We start from the raw sequence: 25,966 nt of genomic DNA, 5'->3' as shown, positions 1-25,966 counted from the left end.
CTAAAGCATCTTGCACTACTCTTCTTGGGCACTGAATCAGAATTGGGTTTATTATCACTGGCATATGATGTGAAATTTGTTAACTGGTATTGTTGCCCTTTTGAAGCAGGTGGGAATTTCTGACCATAGCAGTGAGAAGTTGAAGGTGTCCTTGAATAGTCCTGCTATTGAGGCAAGTTTTCAGAGCCTTTCCCGGTACTCCATTGCATCCTGCGGCCTTGCAAGGGTTCATCCTCTTGAAAGACAGCCTGACATGGGCCTCTGAGACAGATTAGTCACCAAATGCAGCAGGGACCTTCACAGCTGTAGTTGCATTCTCCCTTTCAAAGTGTGCACAGTGGGTGTTGACATCATCTGGTAGTGAAGCAATGCTGCCATTCATGCCATTAGCTTTTGCTTTGTAGGAAGTTGTCTGGCAAAGCCTGCCAGCATTGATGTGCATCCCATGTTGCCACCAACCTCACTCAATTGTTTCTTCACTCTTGAAATAGGCCTCTGGAAGACATACCTGGTTTTCTTGTATAGACCTGGATTACCAGACTTGAATGCCACAAATCTAGCCCTCAGCAGATGAACCCCCTGGTTCATACATGACTGTTGGTTTGGGAATGTGCAGCAAGTTTTCATAGGCATGCACTCATCCTCACAGGATTTAATGAAGTCAGAGACAGCTGTAGTGTATTCATCCAGACTCGAAGATAAATCCCTAAATACTGTGCAGTCCTGTAAGTACTCCTTTGCTTCCCTTGTCCATACCATCTTGGTCCTCACTACTAGTTCTGCAGTCTTCAGTCTCTGCCTATACTCAGAGCAGAAGTACAGCTAGATGATCAGACTTTCCAAAATGTGGGTGTGGATTAGCACAACAGGCACTCTTGATAGTGGTGTAACAGTGGTCCAGTTTGTTTCCTTTAGTGACCTTGTTCAGGCTGGCCTGGTTAAAATCCTGTAAAATGATGAAGGGGTCCTCCACCTTGATGGAGGTGAACATCTCCTTATTTCACTACTGCAATATTTTTTTATTTTTATAACACAGGAATTTTTATATTTTGCAATCTGTCACAAAACAGTAAATTTCACAACAGATGTCAGTGACAATAATGCTGGTTCTGATTCAGAACTGTAGGAGAGTGCATAAGAGATTACTGGAATGATTATTTGGAATGAGTCACTGCCTCTGCATGGACAGACCACAGAAATTCAGAGCAATTTTTGCTGGTAGAGAAGAGGCTGACGGGGAAACTCGCGTAGATAAATTTCTAATTTTTGGAGGGGTTAATAATTTGAGGCATCAAATGGTAGGATGAGAAAAAGAATAAAGAAAGGAATGAGGAAAAACTTTTTCTTAAAGTGAATGCTTAGGATCTGGAAGGCTGTGTCTGCAATAGTAAGGCCAATTCAATTATGGCTTTCTAAAGATAGGTTTGCTTGCAACTGGCATACTGTGTCCAGCTTAAGGCATGAGAATGGGAAAGTTGTGAAGACTTTGGCGAAGGGACAAAAGGTATTTACCAAACTAATGTCCGGTGTATTTAGTTAAGTAGATAGATTGGAGGAGCAGGGTAGTAGTTCTTGGTCCAAGTGTTTAAAAAGATATCTGATTATTTAAAACAATGAAAAGCATAAATGGAGTCAATTGCTAGAGAAATCTTTCTCATTAAAGAAGAGGGAGAGAACCAGTGAACATAAAAAACCCCACTTGGAGTACTGTGCTCAGTTCTGATCACGTAACTACAGGAAGGGTGCAGAGGAGATTTACAGATTTGTTGCCTGGATTGGGGAGCATGCCTTGTGAGAGGTTGAGTGAACTCAGCCTTTTTTCCTTGGAGTGATGGAGGATGAGAGGCAACCTGATAGAGGTGTATAAGATGATCAGAGGCATTAATTGTGTGGATAGTCAGAGGCTTTTTCCCAGGACTGAAATGGCTAGCACAAGTGGGCTTGTTTTTAAGTTACTTGTAAGTAGGTACAGAGATGTCAGGGGGTAAGTTTTTATTTATAAAAAAAAAATATATATAATATATATAAACAGTGGTGAGCGTGTGGAATGGGCTGCTGGCAGTGGTGGTGGAGGTGGAAACAATAGGGTCTTTTAAAAGACTCTTGGATATGTACATAGAGCTTGGAAAAATAGAGAGCTATGGGTAAAGCCTAGGCAGTTTAGCACAGCTTTGTGGGCTGAAGGGCCTGTATCGTGCTGTAGGTTTTCTGTTTCTAAAAACAATGACTGACAAAAGTACAAAAAGTGGACACAAGGAATTACTTTATGCAGAAATAGATGGGGGTTTGGAACACCCTCCCTGGGACTTCTGACAGCATCTCAGAAGTATTTAGATCAGGGTTTCTGAACTGGGGTTCTGCAAGAAATTGTGCATTTAAAAAAAATACATACATTTTTCTTTGGAACTTTGCACAATGTGTGAAGGTTGAAAGGCAGGTTTAGATGAACACTTGAGTTTCTTGGACATAGAGGGCTACGGACCAAGGGCTGGATTAATACAGAATGGCGCCTGCTGGTCAGCATAGAATAGTATAAGAGTGGCCTGTCTCTGCACTATATAATCCTATAATTGTAACATTTAAAAAGGAGGTGGATAAGTATTTGAAAAGAAAGGTGAAGTTAGGGGACTAGGTGGGTTGTCTTTACACAGTGACTGTGGACTTAACAGGCCAAATAGCCTGTAATGTAATTATTCAGGGATCTTGCTCTCTAACTGCTATCCTGTAGGTTCAGACTACTGGGGTGAGGGAAGGGATTTCCCCTGAGGAGTGCAAACTGAAACAAGACCACAGTATCATTGGCTCAGTTGTATAAGGCAGGAGAGAGAAGGTCAAGGACATCTTAGCTCAGAGTAAAATATATTTCTCTGATTGCAGGATTAATTATTGGAGGCTAAATTGCCTCACATGCCAGAGTCAAGGTTGTCACTGAGCTCGAGTCAAGTTGCTTTTGTCATTTCAACCATAACTGCTGGTACAGTACACGCTTAAAACAAAACAATGGTCCTGCAGGACCATGGTGCTACATGAAACAACCCAAAACTACATTAGACTTCAAACCTACATGGGACTACATAAAGTGCACAAAACAGTAAAACAATTCATAAACAAGATGATAGACTAAGTAATGTAAGGTTCAGTTGAGTGTGTGTAAGTTGGTGTCAGTTCAGGCTCTAGGTATTGAGAAGTCTGATGGCTTGGGGGAAGAAACTGTTATACAGTCTGATCGTGAGAGCCTGAATGCTTTGGTACCTTTTCCCAGATGGCAGGAGTGAGAAGAGTTTGTACAAGGGGTGCATGGGATCCTTCACAATGCTGTTAGCTTTGCGGATGCAGTGTGTGGTGTCAATGTCTGTAATGGCAGGAAGAGAGACCCCAATGATCCCTTCAGCTGACCTTACTATCTGCTGCAGGGTCTTCTAATCTGAGACGGTGCAAATTCCAAACCAGGTAGTAATGCAGCTGCTCAGGATACTCTCAATACATTCTCTGTAGAATGTGATGGGGTTGGGAGATGGACTTTCTCTGCCTTTGCAGAAAGTAGAGATGCTGCTGGACTTTCTTGTCTATGGAGCTGGTGTTGAGGGACCAGGTGAGATTCTTCACCAGATAAACACCAAGAAATTTAGTGCTCTTAACTATCTCTACCGAGGAGCCATTGATGCTCAGCGGGGCGTTGTCGCTCTGTGCCCTCCTGAAGTCAACAACCATCTCTTTTGTTTGTTCACATTAAGAGACAGGTTGTTGGCTCTGCACCAGTCTGTTAGTCGTTGCACCTCCTCTCTGTAAGCTGACTCATTGCTCTTGCAGATGAGACCCACCACTGTCGTGTCATCGGCGAACTTGATGTAATTTGAACTGCACAGTTGTGGGTCAGCAGAGTTAATAGCAGTGGACTGAGCAGACAGCCCTGGGGGGCCCCCGTGCTCAGTGTGGTGGTGTTGGAGATGCTGCTACTGATCCAGACTCAGAGTTTGTAATTGACATTGGTACTAATAGCATTAGATACAAAAAGGTTGAGGTTCTTCAGTCAGATGTTAGGAATGAAATTTCCAAGCAGGACATAATAGAAATAAACTTCAGATTAGTCCTGGCACTCTGCAGAAATAGGAGAATAGTGCAGGTGGATGGATAGCTGGAGAATTGGTGAAGGAGGGAGGGCTTTAGATTCCTGGGAGATTGGAACTGGATCTGGGGAAGGTGCCATGGCTTGGGCTAACATTCTCTTGGATAGGTTTGCTAGTCATCGCTTGAAAAGTTTTAAATTAGATTGGTGAGGGTACTGGAAACTTAGCAAAGATTCAGAAGAGAGTAAAGCAAAATAGAAAAATCAAAAGGAAAAACATTGAGAGAATTTAATCAGAAGAGAACATCAATGATGCACCATCAATAACTCACACTGAGACGTAAGGCGAGATATCGGCTTTTATTGACTGGAAGAAGGAACCAGGAGTGAGTGTCCATCATACTATGTCCTGGAGACTGAGGCCGAGCGTCAGGCCTCAGATCGCCTTTATACAGGGGCCTGTGGGAGGAGCCACAGGAGCAGTCAGCAGGGGGTGTGTCCAGACAGGCACATAGTTCACCACAATCAAGGTTAGAAAATTGGCAAAAAATGGATTCTGACTCAGCTTAACGGTACACTGTAAGAAGCCAAGTAAGTAAGATAAAGGAATTGAAGGGCATTGATAGGCAAAGAGGTATAATCTAGTGATGACATCCCTTTAAAGAGGGTAAGAATCTCCTGGCTTATTGCTTCTGGCTACAAACCTGTCAAAGAAGGAAGAGATGGGGTTACTGTACAAGTGGAAATGATGACGATCAGTAAACAAAACAATGAGAGCTGGAAGGAGAGACAATATGTCCCTTAAATGAGACTATATATATATATATTGAATTAAACAGCCAAAAAGGGACACTTAAGCTTTTGGGAGTGGGATATATACTTTCCACAATCCAAACATGACCAAAAGGCATGTGCAAGCAATATATTAATATGCAAAACGCATTAAGGCAGTGATGCACCATCAATAACTTTCTCTGAGATATAAAGGTGAGATACTGGCTTTTATTGACTGGAAGAAGGAACAAGCAGTGGTTGACCACCATACTACATCCTGGAGACAGAGAGGCCGGGCTCAGACCTCAATAGCCTTTATACCGGGGTCTCTGGGAGGAGCCACAGGAGCAGTCAGCAGGGGGCATGTCCAGACAGGTATATGTAGTTCACCACAGGCAGTGGGAGATTTAAATTATTGTAGTAAGTTTGCAGGTGGCACAACCACAGTAGACAGAATCTCAAATAACTACAGGAAGGAGATAGAGAACCTAGTGCCACGGTGTCATGCTAATAACTTCTTGCTCAATGTCAGCAAATCAAATGTGCTTGCCATTGACTTTCAGAAAGTTTGTTGCACACAATGCTATTTACATCACTGAGCTGGCTAATAGTTTCAAGTTCCTAGGGGCAAACACGTAGATGTCTTGCCAAGAAAAGTTAAGGAAATTTGGTGTGTTCCTATTAATCCTTACCAAATGCACCATAAGAACCTGCCTAACTGGATACATCATGCTAACTGCTCTTCCTGATACTACAAGAATCAGCAGAGAGTTGTGAAAACAGCTTATCACGTCACAGAAACCAGATTCCCCTCCACAGACTTTGCCTACACTTTTTGTTGCCTTGGCAAAGCAGCCAGCATCATCAAAGATCCCTCCTAGACTGGATGCTCCCCAAACCTACTTCAGGCACAAGATACAAAAGCCTGAGCATGTACCACCAGGCTCAAGGACAGCTTCTACCCTGCTGCTGAACAGTTCTGTAGCATAATAAGAGACTCTGCTTATGGCCTTGCACCTTGTTGTCCGCCTACACTGCACTTTCTTGGTAACTTAGCATTCTATTTCAAATTCTGTAACTGTCTCGCTTGTATTACATCAATGTACTGATATGATGAAATAATCTTATGGATGGCATACAAAATAAAGTTTTTCACTGTACCCTGGTACAAATGACAATAACAAACCAATTTAACTTAATTGTCCATTTCCTAGGGTATATGTAGTTTAAAAAGTACAAAGGGGCATTGTATTCAGAAAAATGTATAGTTAGTATAGAGATTCATAAGATTATGAGGGACATAGATATGACAGAGAAACAGAGCAGGGATATCTAGAACTGACAGAGACAGTTTTAAGGTGAGAAATTTAGAGGCAATCTGAGGGGTGTTTTACACAGAGAGGGTTGAACCAGCTGCCAGAGAAGGAAGCAAATACAATGACAACATCAGAAAGGGCTTGTTAGAGCTTGCTTGCAGTCTAGTTACAGTACTGCCCGGAAAGGAAGCTCCTATGTGCAGGATCAAAAGAAGCTGCAGAGATTTGTAGACTTAACCAGCTCCCCACCACTGAAGACATGGTGACTCACAAAGGTGGAATCCATCAGGTGCACGCACGACAAAGGCATAGAGGGGCACAGGCAAATGGGATTAGTGCTGGTAGGCATTGTGGTTGGCATAAATGAGATGGGGCAAAGGGTCTGTATCTGTGCTGCTCAGCTCCATGAGAATAGGTCCAACAAGAGAGGGTGATGCTTTTAGGAAATGAAAGTGGGGAGATGGATGAATTATTAACAGGACAGCATTTTTGTGGTGCTCATCATAATTTGGTTCCCTTTAGCATAATTAGAGAGAAGGACAATGATTAAACTATAGTAAATACCTTAAACTGGGTTAAGTTCAATCATATTCAACTGAGAAGTGATTTAAAAGTTACTGGAAACTGATACTAACGAGTCACAATGCAATGAGAAGCAGCAGATGCGAGGCTGGGACTGACAAACTGAGAATCTCTTGGAAAAGGCAGACACCAAGATCAAAAGAGAGATAAAGGCACCTTGAGCTCAGTATAGCCGGATACACAGAAGTGAGTGATTCAGAAAACTAAGGGAGGTTGGAAAAGGAAATCAGAAAGTAAAATCAAACAAAAGCTAAAGAAGCTTCATAAGAATATAGAGAACAAGGATAAAATAGTGGAATCTATGATATGCTAAAACTGAAAAATTAATCTGGGTTTAGAGGCAAAAGGTGTGGTGAGGTTCTTGATATTCTTGTCAAAGGAGATGATACTGATATTGTGAAAGATCAGGAGCAAGAGCTGTGTGGAATAAACATAACGTATTGCAGGTTTGAATATCATTGAAAATGGATAAGTCACTTGAGTTGAATGCTGTGCATCCCAGATTGTTAGAAATCCAGTTAGTGCCACTTCAGTTGTCAGTAAGTTATTGGAATCTATTTGAGGGGTAGGATAACTTTCACTTTGAAAGTCATAAATTCATTTGAGACAGCTAGAAAGAACATGCTAAATGAAATTTGTACAAGACTGTCATTAGAATATTTGAGGAAGTAACAAGAAGGTATGATGAGGGCAGTGCATTTGATGTAGTCTTCACTTAATTTTAGCAAGACTTTTGACATAGTCCTGAATAACAGTCTGATCAGGAAAGTACACGCCAACAGGATCCAAGAGAATGTGGAAGATAGGATCCAGAAGTGGCTCTGTGCAGAAAGCAAGCGGTCATAGCTGACACGTATTTCTGTGATTAGAAGAAAGGCTGTTACCACTAGGGCTCCTCAGAGCTCTGACATATAATAACAATTAAACTTAAATGTAGGTAGCATGATAAATACATTTGCACGTGAAACAAAAATTGACAATGTGGTTGATAAGGATAAGAAAAACATCAGAATTTAAAAAGTGTAGATAGTCCAGTCAGACTGTGAAAATGTTAAGCAAATGCATGGATTTCTAATCATCGTGCCTGTCGTTTTTCTCTTTTTTTGGACCCTCACTATATTTCTTGTGAAGGGTGAATTGCAGTATGAGCTTAATTCTAATATGTAGCACAACTCATAAAAAGCTGAACCTTGAAAGTGTATTTAAATTAAAAGATTACTTTAAGACGGAGATATATCAGTTTTAATATTAAAAACTGGAGGAAATAAATCTTCTCTGTTGTCAATAACATTTTTCAAAAACTTTTATGTCTCAGCCCTGCTGGAATGGAAGAATGGTTACAAATCCAGTTTGTGCTACTTCAGTTGTCAGTAAGTTAACATTTAGAAACCTTAAATCAAACAATTTAGTGATAAAAGTGTGTGCCTGATGGGATTTTCATCCTGCTAAGAGCTTTACTTATAATTATACTGACAGCTCTTAAATACAGAAGAGTACGCTACAGGAACAGACCGTTCGGCCCACAGTGCTGTGCTGAGCCAGCTAAAAAGCAAATCAAAAACACCCAGACACTAAACCCTCCAACCTACACCACGTCTATATCCCTTCATCTTCCCTACATCCATGTGCCTCTCATGGTCTCTGAAAAGCCTCTGATGCATTTGCCTCTACCACCATACCAGGCAGTGCACTCCAGGCATCCAAGTATCACATCCCCTTAAGCCTACCCCCTCTCACCTTCAATGCATGCATGTATTAGACATTTCAACCCTGGGAAGCAGATACTCTCTGTGACATTCTATATATGCCTCTCATAATCTTTCAAACCTCTATGAGATCTCCCCTAGGCCTCCAATCCTCCAAGGAAACAACCCAAGTTTTCCAGCCTCTCGTGATAGCACATGCCTCTAAACCAGGCAGCATCCTGATAAACTTCGTTTGCACCCTCTCCAAAGCCTCAATATCATTCCTATAGTGGGGCGACCAGAACTATATGCAATACTCCAAATGTGGCCTAACCAGAGTTTGATAAAGATGCAACGTAACTGCCTGACTTTTGAACTCACAGCCTCAACTAATAAGAATACATATTCTATAAGCTCAACCACCTTATTAACCTGTGTAGCCACTTCCAAGGAGCTATGAACTTGGATCCCAAGATCTCTCAGCTCAGCAACACTGTTAAGGATCTTGCCCTCAACAGTGTACTGTCTCCTTGAATTTACCCTACCTCACACTTTTCTGGGTTAAACTCCATCTGCCATTTCTCAGCCCATATCTGCAAATGATCTATATTGTGCTGTATTCTGTCAGTCTTCTACATTATCCAGAACTCCACCAATCTCAGTGTCATCCACAGATTTACTAACCCACACATCTACATTTTCATTGATTATTTAAGTACATATTCTTCATGAAATAAAAGAAATCGTGCAAGCTAAGTCATAAAGTATCATGAGCTCAACTGAAAACATTGCTTTATCTTGTACTGAGTCAACGGATCCATTTATGTTATTTAAACAGGTCAAAAAAAAGCTACACTTATATGCTTCTGGTAATTACCCTGATCAATGCAAAGCAACTACAGATCACCAGGTTTCACAGCAGGAGACTTTAACATTCCTGTCATCCTATCCTGTTTTCCCACCTGTCTCACTGGATAATTATCAGAAGGTGTACAGTTAGAGAGCAATCATGGCAGATTAGTACCAAATCAGCATGAAACATTTATTCACAAGGTTGATGGGTTCGTTATCCATTTAGGAATCAGAAGGAATCGTGGTACATCTGTATAAGTTTTCGAGTGACTTAGGTGACAAACCAAAACTCCTCAAACCCCTAGTGAAGTATAGCCGATGTCTTGACTTCTTTGTAGCTACATTGATAAGTTGAACTAGGTTAGATCCTCACACATCTTAACACCCAGGAACTTGAAATTGCTCACTCTCTCCACTTGTGATCCCTCTATGAGGATTGATTCGTGTTTCCTCATCCTACCCTTTCTGAAGACCACAATCAGCTATTTGGATTTACTGACTTTGAGTGCAAGGTTGTTGCTGCAACATCACTCAACTAGCTGGTATATCTCACTCTTGTATGCCCTCCTGTCTCCACCTGAGATTCTGCCAACTATGGTTTCTGCCAAGAGTCAGGATGGTCTCCTACCCCAATCTTTTATTTTATGAAAAGTGAATTTTTATAGTTAAGAAACTACAAACCCCATTTCCAGAAAAGTTGGGATATTTTCCAAAATGCAATAAAAACAAAAATCTGTGATATGTTAATTCACGTGAACCTTTATTTAACTGACAAAAGTACAAAGAAAAGATTTTCAATCGTTTTACTGACCAACTTAATTGTATTTTGTAAATATACACAAATTTAGAATTTGATGGCTGCAACACACTCAACAAAAGTTGGGATAGAGGCATGCTTACCATTGTGTTACATCACCTTTCCTTTTAATAACACTTTTTAATTGTTTTGGAACTGAGGATACTAATTGGAGTAGATTTGCAATTGGAAATTTTGTCCATTCTTGCTTGATATAAGACTTCAGCTGCTCAACAGTCCGTGGTCTCCATTGTCTGATTCTCCACTTCATGATGCGCCATACATTTTCAATAGGAAATAGATCTGGACTGGCAGCAGGCCAGTCAAGCACACTCTGTGTCTACAAAGCCACTCTGTTGTAGCCCGTGCAGAATGTGGTCTTTTTTTGTTTTTATTGCATTTTGGAAAATATCCCAACTTTTCTGGAAATGGGGTTTGTAAATGATGATACCAACATAGTGAGCCAATCCTCAAATAATGATGCATCTTAGTATTTAGTAGCATATGTCATGATAATAACCTTTCCCTCAATGTCAGCAAAACATGAGAGCAGGTCATTGACTTCAGGAAGTGGTGTACAGGCTCGTGTTTACATCAACAGGGCTGAGACAGAGAGGGTTGAGAGCTTCAAGTTCCTGGGAGTGAATATCACTAATAGCCTGTCATGGTTCAGCCACATAGATACCAAGAAAGATCACCAACACCTCTACTTCCTCAGGAGGTTTAAGCAATTTGCATGTCCCCATTGACCCTCAACATTTTTTTATTAATACACCATAGAAAGCATCTTATCTGGATGTATAATGGCTCATTACGGCCACTGCTCTGCCTGTGATCAAAAGGAACTGAAGACAGTTGTGGTCACAGCTCAGAACATGGAAATCAGTCTCCCGTCCATGGACTCTGCCTGCACTTCTTGCTGCCTCATTAAAGAAGCTAACATAATCAGATACCATCCACACCAGACATTCTCTTTTCTCCCTTCTCTCATCAAGCAGAACATACAAAAGCCTGAAACCACAGATCACAAGGCTCAAGGGCAGCCTCTAATCTGCTCTATATTGAAAACTTTGGAACAATTCGATAAGAAGGAGTATCAACCTCACAAGCTACCTCATTGTGATCTTGCACCTTATTGTCCACGTGAGTTGCACTTTCTCTGCAACTGTGGCACTTTCTTCTGTTGCAGCTGCAGTTTATTCTGCATTCTGTTATTCTTTTAGCTTGTACTATCTCAATACACTGTATAATGATTTGACCTATGTCAACAGTCTGCAAGGCAAGCTTTTCACCATATCTCATATATATATATAACAGTAATAAATTAGCTTCAATTCCAATTCCAATGCTTAGAATTTCCTCGGCATGTGTAGGGATGTGCCAGCCGGTCATAATGTGTCTTGCCATTAGAGGTTTAGTAATAGGTTAAGCATTTGGATATTTAGCAGCATCCAAGGCCAAAGGCATTGGGCACTGCTAAATTGGCCTTAGAATTCTAACAATCCAGAGCACAAAGGCAAGAACAAGGCATGGTCTAGGGGAATCAGAGAGGGGAGATCTCCAGGATTAGAAGGAGAGCAGTGGATCAGAACAGGAGTTATGAAGGCTCAACTGTTGATGATCGACGATGGTGGGGCCCGTGACTGCTGATCAAGAGACCAGACTGAGGTCAATAAATTAATGGCTTGGTTGAGAATCTAGGAGGACTGACTGGTAAATATGTGGTTGACACAAAAGTTAGTGGTGTTGTAATTAACATGAAAGTTTTTATAATACTATAGCAGCATATAGATCAGTTGGAGAAATGGGCAGTGGGTTAGCAAATGGAATTTAATCCTGACATACACATCATAAAGGATGGCACTAAAAATATTGATGAACAGAGAGATCTTGGTGTTTACATCCACAGTTTCCTGAAAGTGGCAACTCAAACGCATAAGGTGGTGAAGAAGGTTGGGCCTATAATATAAGAATTGGTATATTGTGTTGCAATGTTACAGAGTATTGGTTAAGCTGCTCCTTAAGTATTGTGTGTAGTTCTGGTCACTACACCAGAAGAAGGATGGGTTTGCGTTAGAGTGAGTACGGAGGAGATTCACCATAATATTGCCCTGACTGAAGACTTCAATTATGGGGACAGTTGATTTGAATTGACTTTATCTCTTACATTCTTCACATATATGAAGAGTAAAAATCTTTGTTACTCATCCATCTGTATGTGCAATGTGCAAATTATAGTAATTTGTAATAAATAGTATGTACAGTAAGATATACAACAGAACAGTCAATATAACTTAGAAGTATCAGTGTGAATTAATCAGCCTGTTGACCCGGAGGAAGAAGCTGTCCTGGAGCTTGTTGGTCCTGGCTTTAATGCTGCAGTACCATTTTCCAGATAGTAGCAGCTGGAACAGTTTGTGGTTGGGGTGACTCAGGTCTCCAATGATCTTTCAGGCCCTTTTTATGCACCTGTCTCTGTAAATGTCCTGAATAGTGGGAAGTTCACATCCACAGATGCGCTGGGCTGTCCGCACCACTCTCCACGGAGTCCTGCAATTGAGGGAAATACAGGTCCCATACCAGGCAGTGATGCAGCCAGTCAGGATGCTCTCAATTGTACACCTGAGAAAAGTCCTTAGGATCTGGGACTCATGCCAAACTTCTTCAGTCATCTGAGGTGAAAGAGGCACTGTTGTACTTTTTAAACCACAGCCAGTATGTACAGATCACGTGAGATCCTCAGTGTCAATCCATTAATGTCAATAGGGGTTAGCCTGTCTCCATTCCTCCTGTAATCCACAACCAGCTCGTTTGTTTTTACGACGTTGAGGGAGAGGTTTTTCTCTTGACACCGTGTCAGGGTGATGATTTCTTCTCTGTAGGCTGCCTCGTTACTTTTTGAGATTAGGCCGATCAATGTAGCATCGTCAGCAAATTTAATTAAGATTGGAGCTGTGGGTGGCGACACAGTGGTGGGTATACAAAGAGTAAAGGAAGGGGCTTCGGACACAGCCCTGAAGGCCTCCTGTGTTGAGGGTCAGAGGGGCAGAGCTGAGGGAACCAACCTGCTGGCGATCTGACAGGAAGTCCAGGATTCAGATGCACAAGGCAGGGTGAAGGCCAAGGTCTCTGAGCTTCCTGTCAAGCCTGAAGGGAATTATGGTGTTGAATGCTGAACTGTTCTCCAAGACAGCATTCTCACATAAGCATCCTTCTTCTCCAGACGTGCAAGGACTGTGTGTAGAGCTGTGGCTATTGTGTCATCCGTCAATTGGTTGTGTCAGTAGGCAAATTGTAAGGGTCCAGTGTGCGTGGTAGCATGCAGTAGATGTAGTCCTTGACCAGTCTCTCAAAGTATTTGCTTATTATTGAGGTGAGTGTGACAGGACACCAGTCGGTCAGACATCTTACCTTGGTCTTTTTTGGTACAGGGACAATAGTGGATGTTTTGAAGCAGGAGGCACTCTACACTGGAAGAGGGAGAGATTAAAAATGTCTGTAAACACACCCGCCAATTGTGCTGCACACATCCTGAGTAGTCACCCTGGGATGCCGTCCGGTCCCGCAGCCTTGCGACTGTCCACTCATTGGCTACACCTGAGTACCTCAGCCTCAGAGATGACCAAGGTGCAGACCACTTTGGCAGCTTTCCTCAGGGACTCAGTGTTGGCGACATTAAATTGAGCGTAAAAAAGATTTAGCTCATCTGGGAGAGTGGCAGCGATGTCAGCAGCACCAATGTACTCAGCTTTGAAGTCTGCGATAGGGTGCAGAGCTTGCCATAAGCCGCATGTGTTGTTGGTGGAGAGTTGGTGGAAATAGGATAGGCTGGACTTATTTTTCCTGGATCAAAGCAGACTGAGGGGTGACCTGACGGAAATATATACAACTATGAATGGCACAGATAGGGTTGATACACAGAATGTTTTTTCCTACAGTCGAGATAGCAAAAACGGGAACAACTCACACACAATGCTGGAGGAACTCAGCAGGTCAGGCAGCATCTATGAAAATGAATAAACAGTTGACGCTTTGGGCCAAGGCCCTTCACCAGGACTGGAAAAGAAGGGGAAGGTGCTAGAATAAGAAGGTGGGGATGGCAGGAGGACAAGCTAGTAGATGATAGGTGAATCCAGGTGGGTGGGGGATGGGGTATGAAGTAAGAATCTGGGAGGTGAGAGGTGGAATAGTTAAAGGGCTAGAGACAAAGGTAATTGATAGGAGAGGAGAGTGGACCACAGGAGAAAGGGAAGGAAGAGAGGCACCGGGGGAGGTGAGATAGGGAGGTGAGGAGAAGAGAGGTAAGCCAGAGTGAGGAACTAAAGAAGAAGGAAGGGGAGGGGGGAAATTAACAGAAGTTGCAGAAATCATTGCTCATATCATCAGGTTGCAGGTGACCCAGACATAACATGAGGTGTTGCTGCTCCAACCTGAGAGTTGGCACCATCACGGAAGTAGAGAAGACCATGGACTGACACATCAGAACAGGAATGAGATTTGGAATTAAAATGGTTGGGCTCCAGGAAATCCTGTTTTTTGTGGTTGGAGCAGAGGTGTTTGAAAAAGCAGTCTCCAATCTACGAAAAGGTCCTAACAGTATAGAGGAGGAACACTGGATACTGCAGACAACATCAACGGAATCGCAGGTGGAGTGTTGCTCACCTGGGAGGACTGCTTGGGGTCCTGAATGGAGGTGAGGGAGGAGGTGAATAGGCAGGTGTAGCACTCCTGCTGCTAGCAGGGGTAAGTGCCACGAGGGAGATTAGTGTGGAGGGACGAATGGACAAGGGGGATTCGTGTGGAAAGTCGAGGGTGTGAGGGACAGAGGTGAAGATATGGTCAGTGGTAGGATCTTGTTGAAGGTGGTGGGAAAAAAAAGGAGAGCATAGTTTAAAGGTGAAATTGAAGAGAATTATAGGAGTCCTTGGGAGGAAGATTTTTTTAGACCTAGGGTGGTTAATACCTGTAATGTACTGCCATAGGAGGTGGTAAAATCACTCTGAGAGGCATCTAAACAGGCACTTATGTAGGCAAAGCACTGGAGGATCCATTCCTAATATGGGCAAGAGGGATTGGTGCAGATTAGCATTGACAAGACAGGCTGTATGACTCTCTAACCACATGTCCCTAATTGTGGAGTACAATCAGCAGTAGTGGGGTGTTGAGTAAGTGAATTAGGAATTGCTCATTGGTGTGGAGTGGATGTTGAGTGGTCAGTGGTTATCAGTTTGAGAGAGCTTGAGGCAAGTGTGAAAGGTATTAATGAAAGAAGAGTTGAAGGGTGTCATAAAGAGAACCAATAAGCAAGAAATTGAAAAGGGATCCATCAGAGTTAGGTATTTAGCATTGTTTTGAGATTGCTGAGTGAGTTCCTTCATAAATAGCACAGCTGTAGAACCAATAGCTGTGTTGTGGGTAACCAGCAGTGGATGAGCCAAAGACCAAGGTGACCTTTCTTCCTGCCACACACAATGTGACGGTTACATTATGAATTGTGTCACGGTTTATACCTGCATAAAAGTAGCTCATCTGCTCAAGCACAGTTTGCAACTGGAAGTGCCCAGACCAACCTGGCATAGTTGGACTAGGTAACCCATGTTTTAGTCTGAGAAGTTGCAATTTTCATTTGCCTGACTCTGAAATCAGTGGTTGCATAGCTGAATTTCTAAACAAAAGGTGCTGTAAATCAGGCTTACTTAAACAATGAGCATAAAGTCAGAGAGTTAATTCAAACATTAAGTGGATTCAAATGGAGCCAACAGAACTTGACCCCCAGAATGTAGCAAATTGAATTAAGTTCCCTTTTCTCTTTCTGTCTACCCCGATCCATTTGGCTCCCAGTACCCTATCCCTATCCCTCCCACACCCTCTCCACCTGCTCATTATCCATAACTCCTCCCACTGGTTTCCCTCCCCACCTCCCTCCCTTTATTCCATGCTCCACATTCCATCATCTTCAGTCCTTTCTCATTTCTATTATAACCTCACATCATCCTCATTTTCCATTCTCCCTCATCGACTATCTCCTCTTCTAGATCCAACTGTCACTCACTAGTTCTTGCTCCACCCCTTCCCTGACTTTTACATACTGGCTATCTCCACCCTTTCTCTCCAGACCTGAGGAAGGGTTTGGATCCAGAACATTGACTATTATCTATCTCCTTCTATAGATGCTGCCTGACCTGCTGAGTTCCTCCAGCTCCTTTACTCCATATGCAAGTATCAGCAGTCCCTCGTGTCTCCTGTTCAACTAAACTGTTTGAATTTTTTAATGAGGTAGCAGTTGAAATTAATGAAGACAATGGAGTAGATGATGCCCATATGGATTTTCTGCATAACCTGCTGATTAACTAGTCAAAATCAAAAATACATCTGCAGAAAATAGTGGTGAAGCAGTTTAGCAGAATAGAGGCTGAGGTAGAATATTGGCTGAATAGTGCATAGTTTAAAAATGTACAGAAACAAAGGGGCCTATGTTTAATTAGGTCAAAATGTTTTAAATCATCAAGGTGTTTTGCAAGAATGGTTAATAAAATTTGTAGGATCCTGAGCTTCATAAACAGGCACAGAGCATAGTGGTTAAGTTGAAACATTATAAAATATTGGTTAGACCACAACTCGAGTATTGCATCCAATTCTGGTCAACACTTAGTAAACATTTAGTAAGGATGCAGAAAAGATTTAAAAGAATGTTTCCAGGGATGTAGAATTTCAGCTATGAAGTTAATCTGGAGAACTGGGGTGATTTTTCTTGGAGCATAGAAGATTAAGAGGAATTTTGGTGTATGTGTACTCAACTAGGTCTAGATAGGGTAAAGGGAGAGCAATTCCAATCAACAAATTGTTCAAGATCTGGAAACTGATTTATAGCATGGGCAAATCACTGGAAGGATGAAGGAAAATCTTTATTCATTGATGAAGAGGTTATGATGTTGGACCCACTGTCTGTAGGGACAGTGGAAATAGAGACAACCATGAGAACTGGGACAGGCACATGGGGGAGGGGGGGGGGGGGGCGGGGGAAGCAGTCTGCAAGCAAAAAGAAAGAAGAGGAATGGAACTGAGTAAATTGAACTGCCAGGATCCAACACTGGGCTAAAAAGCCTCATTCAAAAGGTACAGTAGGTTGTTGTTAAGCTTCTGAATACTTTGATCCAAAACTTGTTTTGATTCAGTCCTATCATTAGTTGCTCATGGATTAAGGTTGGAAATAAAACATGGGCACAGATGATTGCATGTTGTCCTGCAGTCTGGACTTTTTGAAAATGGCAACTGCAGAATCGACCTGTTAGGCTGAGCTATGTTGATAATGATGTGAGAAACATATCCTGGATATTTTGGTTTATCATCAAGGAGGGTAAATAAAGATTTTAGCAGACTTTTTTTCCTTCTTGGAGATTTTCCCCATGGGATTCTTGATTATCAGTTATTTTAAGATTTAAACAAATAGAAACAGTCTGTTTTCTTAAGCTAAATACTGTGAAAGATTTTTGGTTGTTTCATATTTTATGCTTTTGATATATGAAGTGTCATGTAGTTACAGAATATTGTTATATTAGGAGTGAAATTAAAATGAAGGATATTTCTTCCCTTATCTGGCAATGTTTTACCAAATTCATTTTAATCAATAGCAAAGTATTGATATTTGATGCAATTCTTGAAAAGGAATTGGACAGACACTTGAAAAGGATTGCATTATCTGACAAAACAGTGGGATGGTAAGTGCTTTTACAATGTGAATGGATCAAGAAGAAATAATACACGCTAGTGTGACTGGGCATCAGTTCTCTTGTTCCTTAGATATTGTCTTCATTCATTGATTCCAAGATTTAAGGGAGTGGGTTTGGGAAGTGTAGTGGCCAAGGAGCCTGACAGTACAGGTTTCCAGAAACAAATGTTGCTACATTAATTGCAGGAACTAATTTATGTCTTTGGAAACTGTAAATTAAGAGGTCAGTTGGCTTTTCGGAACAGTGTTCCGTCTAAGGTGTGTGCATGTGTGCGCATACACATCTTCTGCACAGATGAATTTAAACTGCCCACAGAAGGTTGTTACCTTCTACCTCGTTGGCATGTTAAGTATATTTCACGATCATACACAATCACATTTCTTTCTCCAGTTTCTGCTACCAGCAGAAAGTCTGGATGTTCTCCCTCAAACCATCTGGGTTCCCCCGAGTGCTCCAGTCTCCTCCAACCTCCCAAAAATGTTTGTGTTGGTGAGTTAGTTTTCCACTGTAAATCAGCTCTAATGTGTGTCGATGAGGGTAGAATCTGGGAGAGTTGATGAGAATACAGAGAGGATAAAATGGGTTAGGACAGGATTAGCGTAATGATGGATGTTCAGTGGGGACTTGTTAGGCCATAGGACCTATTTGCTGTATTTCCATATATAAGGGGTTTCTTCTTTGTGTTACTGCGTATGTTAATTAAAATGGCTTCTTGGTTATGTTAAATGCTGAGAAAGCTCTCTCACTGCCGTTTGTTTGGGTTATCCTATTGATAAGAGAGCGAATGAACCAATGGGTATCCATGTTATTCTTCTTTTGGGGTGATACGCTGTCTCATATGGCTGGGAAACAGGGGTTTTGGTGGACAGTCAGAGGGGAGATCGAGAGGAAGACAGACGTGCTGGGAGTGCTCTGGTCGATTACTTCGGGTGGTCCCAAGCTACGAGTCGTGGGGTCAGAGCGGATCACAGGGGAAGGAGGAAGGTCCCGAGCTCCAACCGTGTGTGCACGAAGAAACTGAACTTTGATAAGTCTGGCGCCTTTTTTCTGTTTCCATTCATTCCTTTTTGTATTGTATCTTTATTAATCTCATAGACCAAGTAAGATTTATAAAGTGTAATTTGTAAAATGTACATTGTATGCTGGCTGATGATTGATGTTTGAGGACGTATCAGCTGGCATTGCACAGCAACCGATGCAACCATGAGACAAGGTTGGGCAGGGACAGGATCTCCCCTATATAGGTACGAGCCGATATAGCTCAGCGTTACACATATGACTCCAAGACTAACACCAATGGGTGACCACCCGAAAGAAGGTAATATGACGCATATTGAGAGATGCCTACATGCTACATTGACAGTAGGATAATCACTTTACTGTTCCAGTTTAGATCTTTACAATTTTACAGATGAGTCAGGAGAATACTCAATTAAGAATATCTCTTCAAAGTGAATATAATTAGATGTGGGATCCCAATTCACAGCTTTGCTTTGTAATATTAAGAACATAAGTACCACTTACCACCCTCTGCTGCTACAGTGAAATCCAAAAGCTTATATTCATAGGCTATGTCCACTTTAGTTTCCACTTGTGGTCTTTTAAGTGTTGAATAGATTTTGCCAGGGCTGTTTTCATCGGATTTTTCCAGCTTTGGTAAGCCACAGCCCATTTTTTTCAGTTGCTACTATAAAATAGAAGTGTACAGGGAGTGATAGAATTAACAGCACAGCATCAACAAATGACACCCTCAGAAATCTCTGAAAAACTTAATAAATCTTAATCACATAAATATGCTGCTAACTCTATGAATTCTATTTATTACAGATGTCACATTTGCTTTGTTCTTTAAATCTTATCCTTAACAAAACAGCTGGCATCATGGAAATATTTACAAGCATTAACTATACAATCATTCCATTATGAAACATTTTCCACATTTGATTTTCTCTTAAACTACTAACATTCTTTAACTGTACATCACTTGTACAAGAGTAAAATGAATCTGAAGTCATATAATATAACTGGAACACAATCACATCAGTTGACCTTCATTCTTTACTGCTACCAAATATTTAAAATAGTATTCCTACCTTAACCTTGGACCTCTTAAATCACAAACCAGAAAGTTGATCTGGTTCTTTGTTAATATTTTTGATATTAATCTGTAAATACCTAATAAATCTTTTTGTCAAGAAATGGTTACAACTTTTGAAAATCCAGTGGATTCTGTTTAATAGGTCCATCAGTTACTTAGGGCAGCCACTTATTTAGGACAACTCTTAAAGAACAAAAACTAATTAAAAAGGTAGCTGGGATTCCTTTCCTTTATTTGGGACATTGTGCCACTTATTGACAGAAAACTGTTGCTGAACAGTTTCCAATTAGTGCCAGTCGCATGAACTTGTGTGGCTGTAAGACACTATACTGTGCTCAGAGCAAAGTTTTTAAACAGCCTCAGTTGCGCGTGTTTGTGTTCAAAAAGCAGTGATTTTTGTCGCTGATAGTTGGTGAGAAATAGCAGTAAGCAAGACAATTTAGAATTGTTTTTGCTCACTGTGGTTTCAATTATCCAAGCTTGGAGAAATGGCTGGCAGTGAAAATGAAATTATTTTACTACTTCAACAAGTTAGAAACTACAAAGAATTTGAAGATATCACCAATCATCTTGGATGTTACAATGAAAATGAAGATTTGCAGGATGCAGTTGTTCAAAGCATAACTGCATTAGGTGTCTGCGCTACTTTTGTTCACGTACAACCAATCAAAAAGAATATGTTAGTTGTTTGTCGTATCTGATGATGACAGTGAACCTCCATGAGACAATTTTTAAGTGGAAAAGCCATTACACTGGAACAGTTCCACTCTCACAACCTCGGAAGTCTGGATCCAGTGATACGAGTAGTCATCATAGCCTTTGCTATCCACAAAGTGTTGCAGAACCATTTTCTTGGCCATTGGATCGCACTATTGATCTCATCCATCTAGTCCACTGGAGCTGACTTCATATACTAGGACAAGCATGTCCCTATTTCAACAGGACATGCAACCCACTGGCTACCCTCAACTTGTTTGACCCTTCTGTCGAAGCGGTTTACTGGAGTGTGGCTGCTGTCACATGCAAACAGCTATTTAGATCCAGGGTGAAGGCTGAGTGTTCTGTAAGGACCAAAAGTGAGTGAGTTACTCCAGAATGATCATGACAAGCCCCTTCACCTGAGGTGCTGCCCCTCTCAGGACTTGCCATACACATCAGCGTAAACTGAATGAATTCCTCTTTCAATGACTATTAGGAACTAACGTACAGTTTTATAGTATTGTAGTAGCATTGGTAGTGTCCTAATTTGTTCCATATTTCATTTAAATACATAATTTGTTACTCAGTTAAATGGTAGTTTGTCTTTTTTATACTTAACTAATTCCATGAAACTTCAGTTAATTAGGGTAACTTAATTGGGCTGAGATGTACTGGTCCCAATGTATCCCAATTAACTGGAATCCACTACACTGAATTTTAAACATAAAATCATAGATTGCCAAGTTAACCCAATATTCTCTTATACGTGCTGATATTTCCAGCATTTCAGTTTTTGTTGTCAACAGTTCTTCCATTTTAACAGAGATTCTATGGTATATATCCCGAATAAATAATAAATAGGTATAATTAAAACTGTACTGGAGAAGAGGTTTTCTTCATTTAAAAATAGAACATTTTAACTCTTTAAGTGTTGAAATACTTTGGATAAAATTAATGGGAAATCTGAGAACTCCGATTAACCCATTGATCTATGCAAGTCAAGATTTACAATTAATCTGTAACACTAACTTTGTTTCTCTCTGCATTGATGCTGCCTCACCGCTTAAGAATTTCCAGCATTTTGTTTTTACGTCTGTCTTCCACGAACTACAATATTTTGCCTTAATTACTTATAATTGCATTCACATTGCAATTACAGCTTAGAGAAATCTAAATTGTTTAAAGGAGATAATAAAACTATATTTCTTTGATTGTGAGAAAGTCAGCTAGGATAAACTACATTCTACACTGATTGCTTTTATGTTTTTTTTTTGACAAACATTCCATCTCAGTGATAGAATCAAATAAATATTATTCAAATGCACTATCACATCACATATTTTACATATAATCCAGTAAGGATGGGTGGAAACTGGCTGTGATTCTAAATGACAGCGACAGATTCCCCAAGCTCTTGTTAGAGTTTACTCTAAGACTGACTGCATAGGAGTTCCTTGTGTTACCTTTACTTGAGAAGGTGAGGATGTAATCTGATTGAGGTGATTAAAATAGTGTTATTCATTGTGGTGGATTTACATAAACTATTTGTTCTCATGATAAACTGGGGATCCGGATCATGCAGAAATGAAGTCAAAACGTACTTTCACGCAATGGGGAATAAGCATCCCAAAATATATTCCAATAAAGCCAATCGCATAGAAAGGCAGAATAGGTGTTAAGAGTTAAATGAAGGTATGAGGATGCAACAATTTTAACCACTGGACCTCACTGACATGCTAAAGCACTCCTCCTCCTGCAGTAATATAAACTTATCTAAAAGGCTTCTGACAGAAACTTAAGTCACGGAGGAGATTCTCAATTAGCATAAGAGAAATACAATCCTGTTGGCTATGCAATTGTTACAAATTGGGAAAATGAGGATCCTGTGCATCTTCCCAACAGGTTAGTAACTTGAAGGAGTAGTTCTTGCCTAGGAAATACGGTTAAATTGTGCCCTTATGTCTATGTTGTTTTTAAGATAGTGTATTGTTGACCAGAAGAAACTGCAGTCTGATCAAGGATGGGGAAGCAGACAAGTTACTTTGTTTGCCCCATTTAGTGGACTCTGAACAGTTTCTTGCTCTTGGATAATCTTATCAGAGCAACTGCATGTGGATACAGAAGGCTTCAGGTAAACCCAAGACCATTCTCAAACAAATAGCCATTTGTTATGTAAAGGGAATGGACTCTGAACTGATCCTTGCTCTGGGACAATCTCATCAGAGCGATATACCCGAGACCATTCTCAAAGGAGTAGCTACCTGTTCTGTAAAATTCCAGACCTGCAATTTGTAATCTCGTTAGACTCTGTCTGGGTTGCCTCATTTAACTGGTTTGGACCAGTCAGAGTGTTTGGACACAAATACACAGGGCTGGAGTGGGCAGAGCCATGAAACAATGTTGGCTGTAGCCCCGTACAATGACCAGTAAGAAGGTGACCCAGGTAGGTCAGGTGACCTTGAGCCAATGGGATGGAGATCCAATCGTTCAATTGATGAGGAAACGTATAAGACTCAGGACCTCCAAATACACAGGGGCAATAACTCTCCAGCAGCAAGAGACCAACCATCGCAGATAAAGAGGACTCAACAGACACGTGGAGATCGGGACCACAAGGAACGCCTAGCCAGCGAAGACTCTTTTCCTGGGGAATATCCTTTTCTCTTCATTGATTGTTCATGGACTGTCAGGGAATTCTAGAATGGTGCACACAGAGACAGTTTGTGAACCCATGTGCTTTTAGTTGAATCAATAAAAGTTACTTGTTGGTAACTACGGATTCTCTGTGCCTCACTGATCATTATTACAAGGGGTGATTCTTGTAATGACATGATGGGAAGAATTCAGCAGTTTCAATAGCAAGAGACTAAGTACTGTACTGACTTCATTCACAGTCAGCCTGTGTTATTTCAGGGTATCTCTGATGGATGACTGATGTGCTGTATTGATTCTGTTATCATTTCTAAACCCTTCTCCAGACCTAAATCATTGCACATGTTTATCATTTTAAAACCACTCTTTCTTTTCTTAAGCTTAACTTATAAGGAAGTTCAGCTTTGTAATTTTACTCCCAATTTCCATATTTTGCTGCCAATTAGGTCAGTTATATTTATGGGTTTAATTGGAATATGTTAGCGGGAATTCACAGCCAGCCTCCTTAAAGATTATTTTATTCAGCTGAGCCCACAGCACAATTAGTTGGCCCTGGTCTCACATTTAAGGCATTTCTTTTTCATCCTATTTACAAACTTGGTTTCACTGAATTTGTTTACATACTTCTCAAGAAGAAATGTACTGTCACTCAAATAACCAAAACATCAGTTCATACAAAAGAAGGTACTACAGATATTGTTAAGATGCCTATGTGGTAGAATCCTTACCACCAAATACATAATGGATTGAGTAATGGTCTTAGTAGGCTCTGTTATCAGCTATATTTGTAGTTTTGTTAACAACTGCCAGCTGTTTTTTTCTGAGAGTTCTCTGCAAGATTCTGTCAGCATGTAAAAGACTGGCCTCAAGTACAATGAATTTTTAACAGAGAATTCCCCTACAGCATTGTTACACAAAAATTCTTAAAGAATATTAACTATGTTGTGCTTCTCAAATAATTTTAAGAAGCTGTAAGAAAATGACTAATAAAACTTAAAATATCTGTTGAAAATCAAAGATGTCAACCTGGGAATTAATTTTAATTATATAATTGCAACTAATTATATAGTCAATAGTTGTCAAAAGAATTGTACTTTTTATTATTATATAATTATTTATGAATGTTTAACTATTTGAAGGCTGGTGCTCTTTATATTTAATATACAATGATGTAACAAATACAAATTTGTATTTGCATTTTAATTATGAAGTGATCTCCATCTATCATGAGAATCAGCAACATTTAATACAGTAACCCCTGATTGTTTTTAACACGTTTATAAATGATTTTGGTCAACAGATAGTTAAAAAGAGCACTCTCGGCAGATTCGTAGCTGCATAGTAACATGCTTCCTGTGATAGTTAAATGAAACAAGCAAATTAAGAATGGGAAAAAAAATTCTAAAGGCGAAATAAAATGCTGTTTATTGTGTCAAAGCTTTAACTCCTTCAGCATTAGCACCTAAACTGAGAGCACAGAGTGCAACTAATATTAAACCATCAACACATACATTCAAGCACACAAATAATTATTGAATAATTTACCTGAGGAATGCTTGCTACGAAAATTATTTCAAGCAAGCCAGCAGTCTTTTCAAGAGTTGCCGGCGATCAAAATGCCACCACAATTAAAGATTCTCTCATTTCAGGATTGGAAGTTCCTGGCCCTCAAGGAAACTGAGATGAGCTTTACGAGTAAGAAATAACTCGAAAAGGCAGAGTGCAACAAAGCACTGTTCCAAACAGCATAAGAGGTGACCAGACTGGTCTGATTCTTATACCAATTTTACAATTGAAGCATTTTGGTCTAAAATTATCCGTTAACTTCCTTTTTGCTGCTGAAAACGTCATGCATCAAAAATTTTAATCTTCAATGCTGCGTGTTCAGTGAAACCACATCCTGTAACAGTTCACTGTTTTATGTTTTTACCCCTTCTCCTTTACTGCTCCAATCATAACAGCGTGAAGGCGACACGCATACCAGTCACAGTCCCATAAAGATCCCTGAATTAAGGGACCTGATAGTGAGGTGAAAGACAGAACATCGGCCAAGAATGAATTACAAACGTCTAACTCTCGGAAGCGGGTGTGAGCTCCAGTTCAGCAGCCAGATGGGGCAGCCAGCATGCTGACTTCACCCTTCAATGAAATTCATATTTTAAGACCCAAAACAATCCCCTAAGGCTGAACTCCTTACGTCCGATCTGCGGAAGAGACTGTTAAAGAGGCAAACCACTCCTGGAACAATCTGTGACTAAATGAAGTTGTGTTTAAATAAAACAATGGAAAGATCTGTTCGCTTCAAATAGAGGTGCCACATGAGATTCAATAATCTGGTTGGTGTCAAAGCGAGGAATGTTGAGAGTTAACAGTCCCGAAACCCTTTTATTGCACACGGAGGCAGAAAATATGCTGTGTGTTTAAAAAAAAAAGCAAAAAAAACGGGAAAAAAACACTTTCCCAAATTCTGACATGTTCCCAGTCATGATCAGCTAAGCATAGAACAGTGCACAGTCGTATCGTGCAAAGCTAGAGCTCTGCCATCACCAGGAGGTGATAGCCACACAGGGGGCATTCCTTCACAGCTCAAGACCCCAGAGGGGAAGAATGTTATTCAGCAGGGGTGCAAGCAGCAGATCCACAGGGGAAAAAAAACAGGGAACTTGAGAGAGCTGGGAGAAATAGGTGTTGGCGGGGTGCAAAACAACCTCTAGAA

The 25,966-nt window shown here is 40.7% G+C and overlaps 1 protein-coding gene across 1 annotated transcript in view; it reads right to left on the bottom strand.

Annotated features, from left to right (window-relative positions):
* The window catches only part of LOC132395560 (raftlin-like), a 90,705-nt gene extending 65,473 nt beyond the window's left edge, over positions 1–25,232 (bottom strand). Inside the window, exons 1-2 of the mRNA XM_059972349.1 lie at positions 24,796–25,232; positions 19,326–19,488 (exon numbers count right to left, since the gene is read on the bottom strand). Of these exons, the coding sequence (XP_059828332.1) occupies positions 19,326–19,473 (148 nt within the window). The 5' untranslated portion in view covers positions 19,474–19,488; positions 24,796–25,232. The remainder of the gene's footprint in view (positions 1–19,325; positions 19,489–24,795) is intronic.
* Positions 25,233–25,966: the final 734 nt, after the last annotated feature.

This window comes from Hypanus sabinus, chromosome 6 (assembly GCF_030144855.1).
Source record: "Hypanus sabinus isolate sHypSab1 chromosome 6, sHypSab1.hap1, whole genome shotgun sequence".
Taxonomy (NCBI): domain Eukaryota; kingdom Metazoa; phylum Chordata; class Chondrichthyes; order Myliobatiformes; family Dasyatidae; genus Hypanus; species Hypanus sabinus.
Note: the sequence above shows the minus strand (reverse complement) of the source record. Positions and strands in the feature narration are given on the sequence as shown.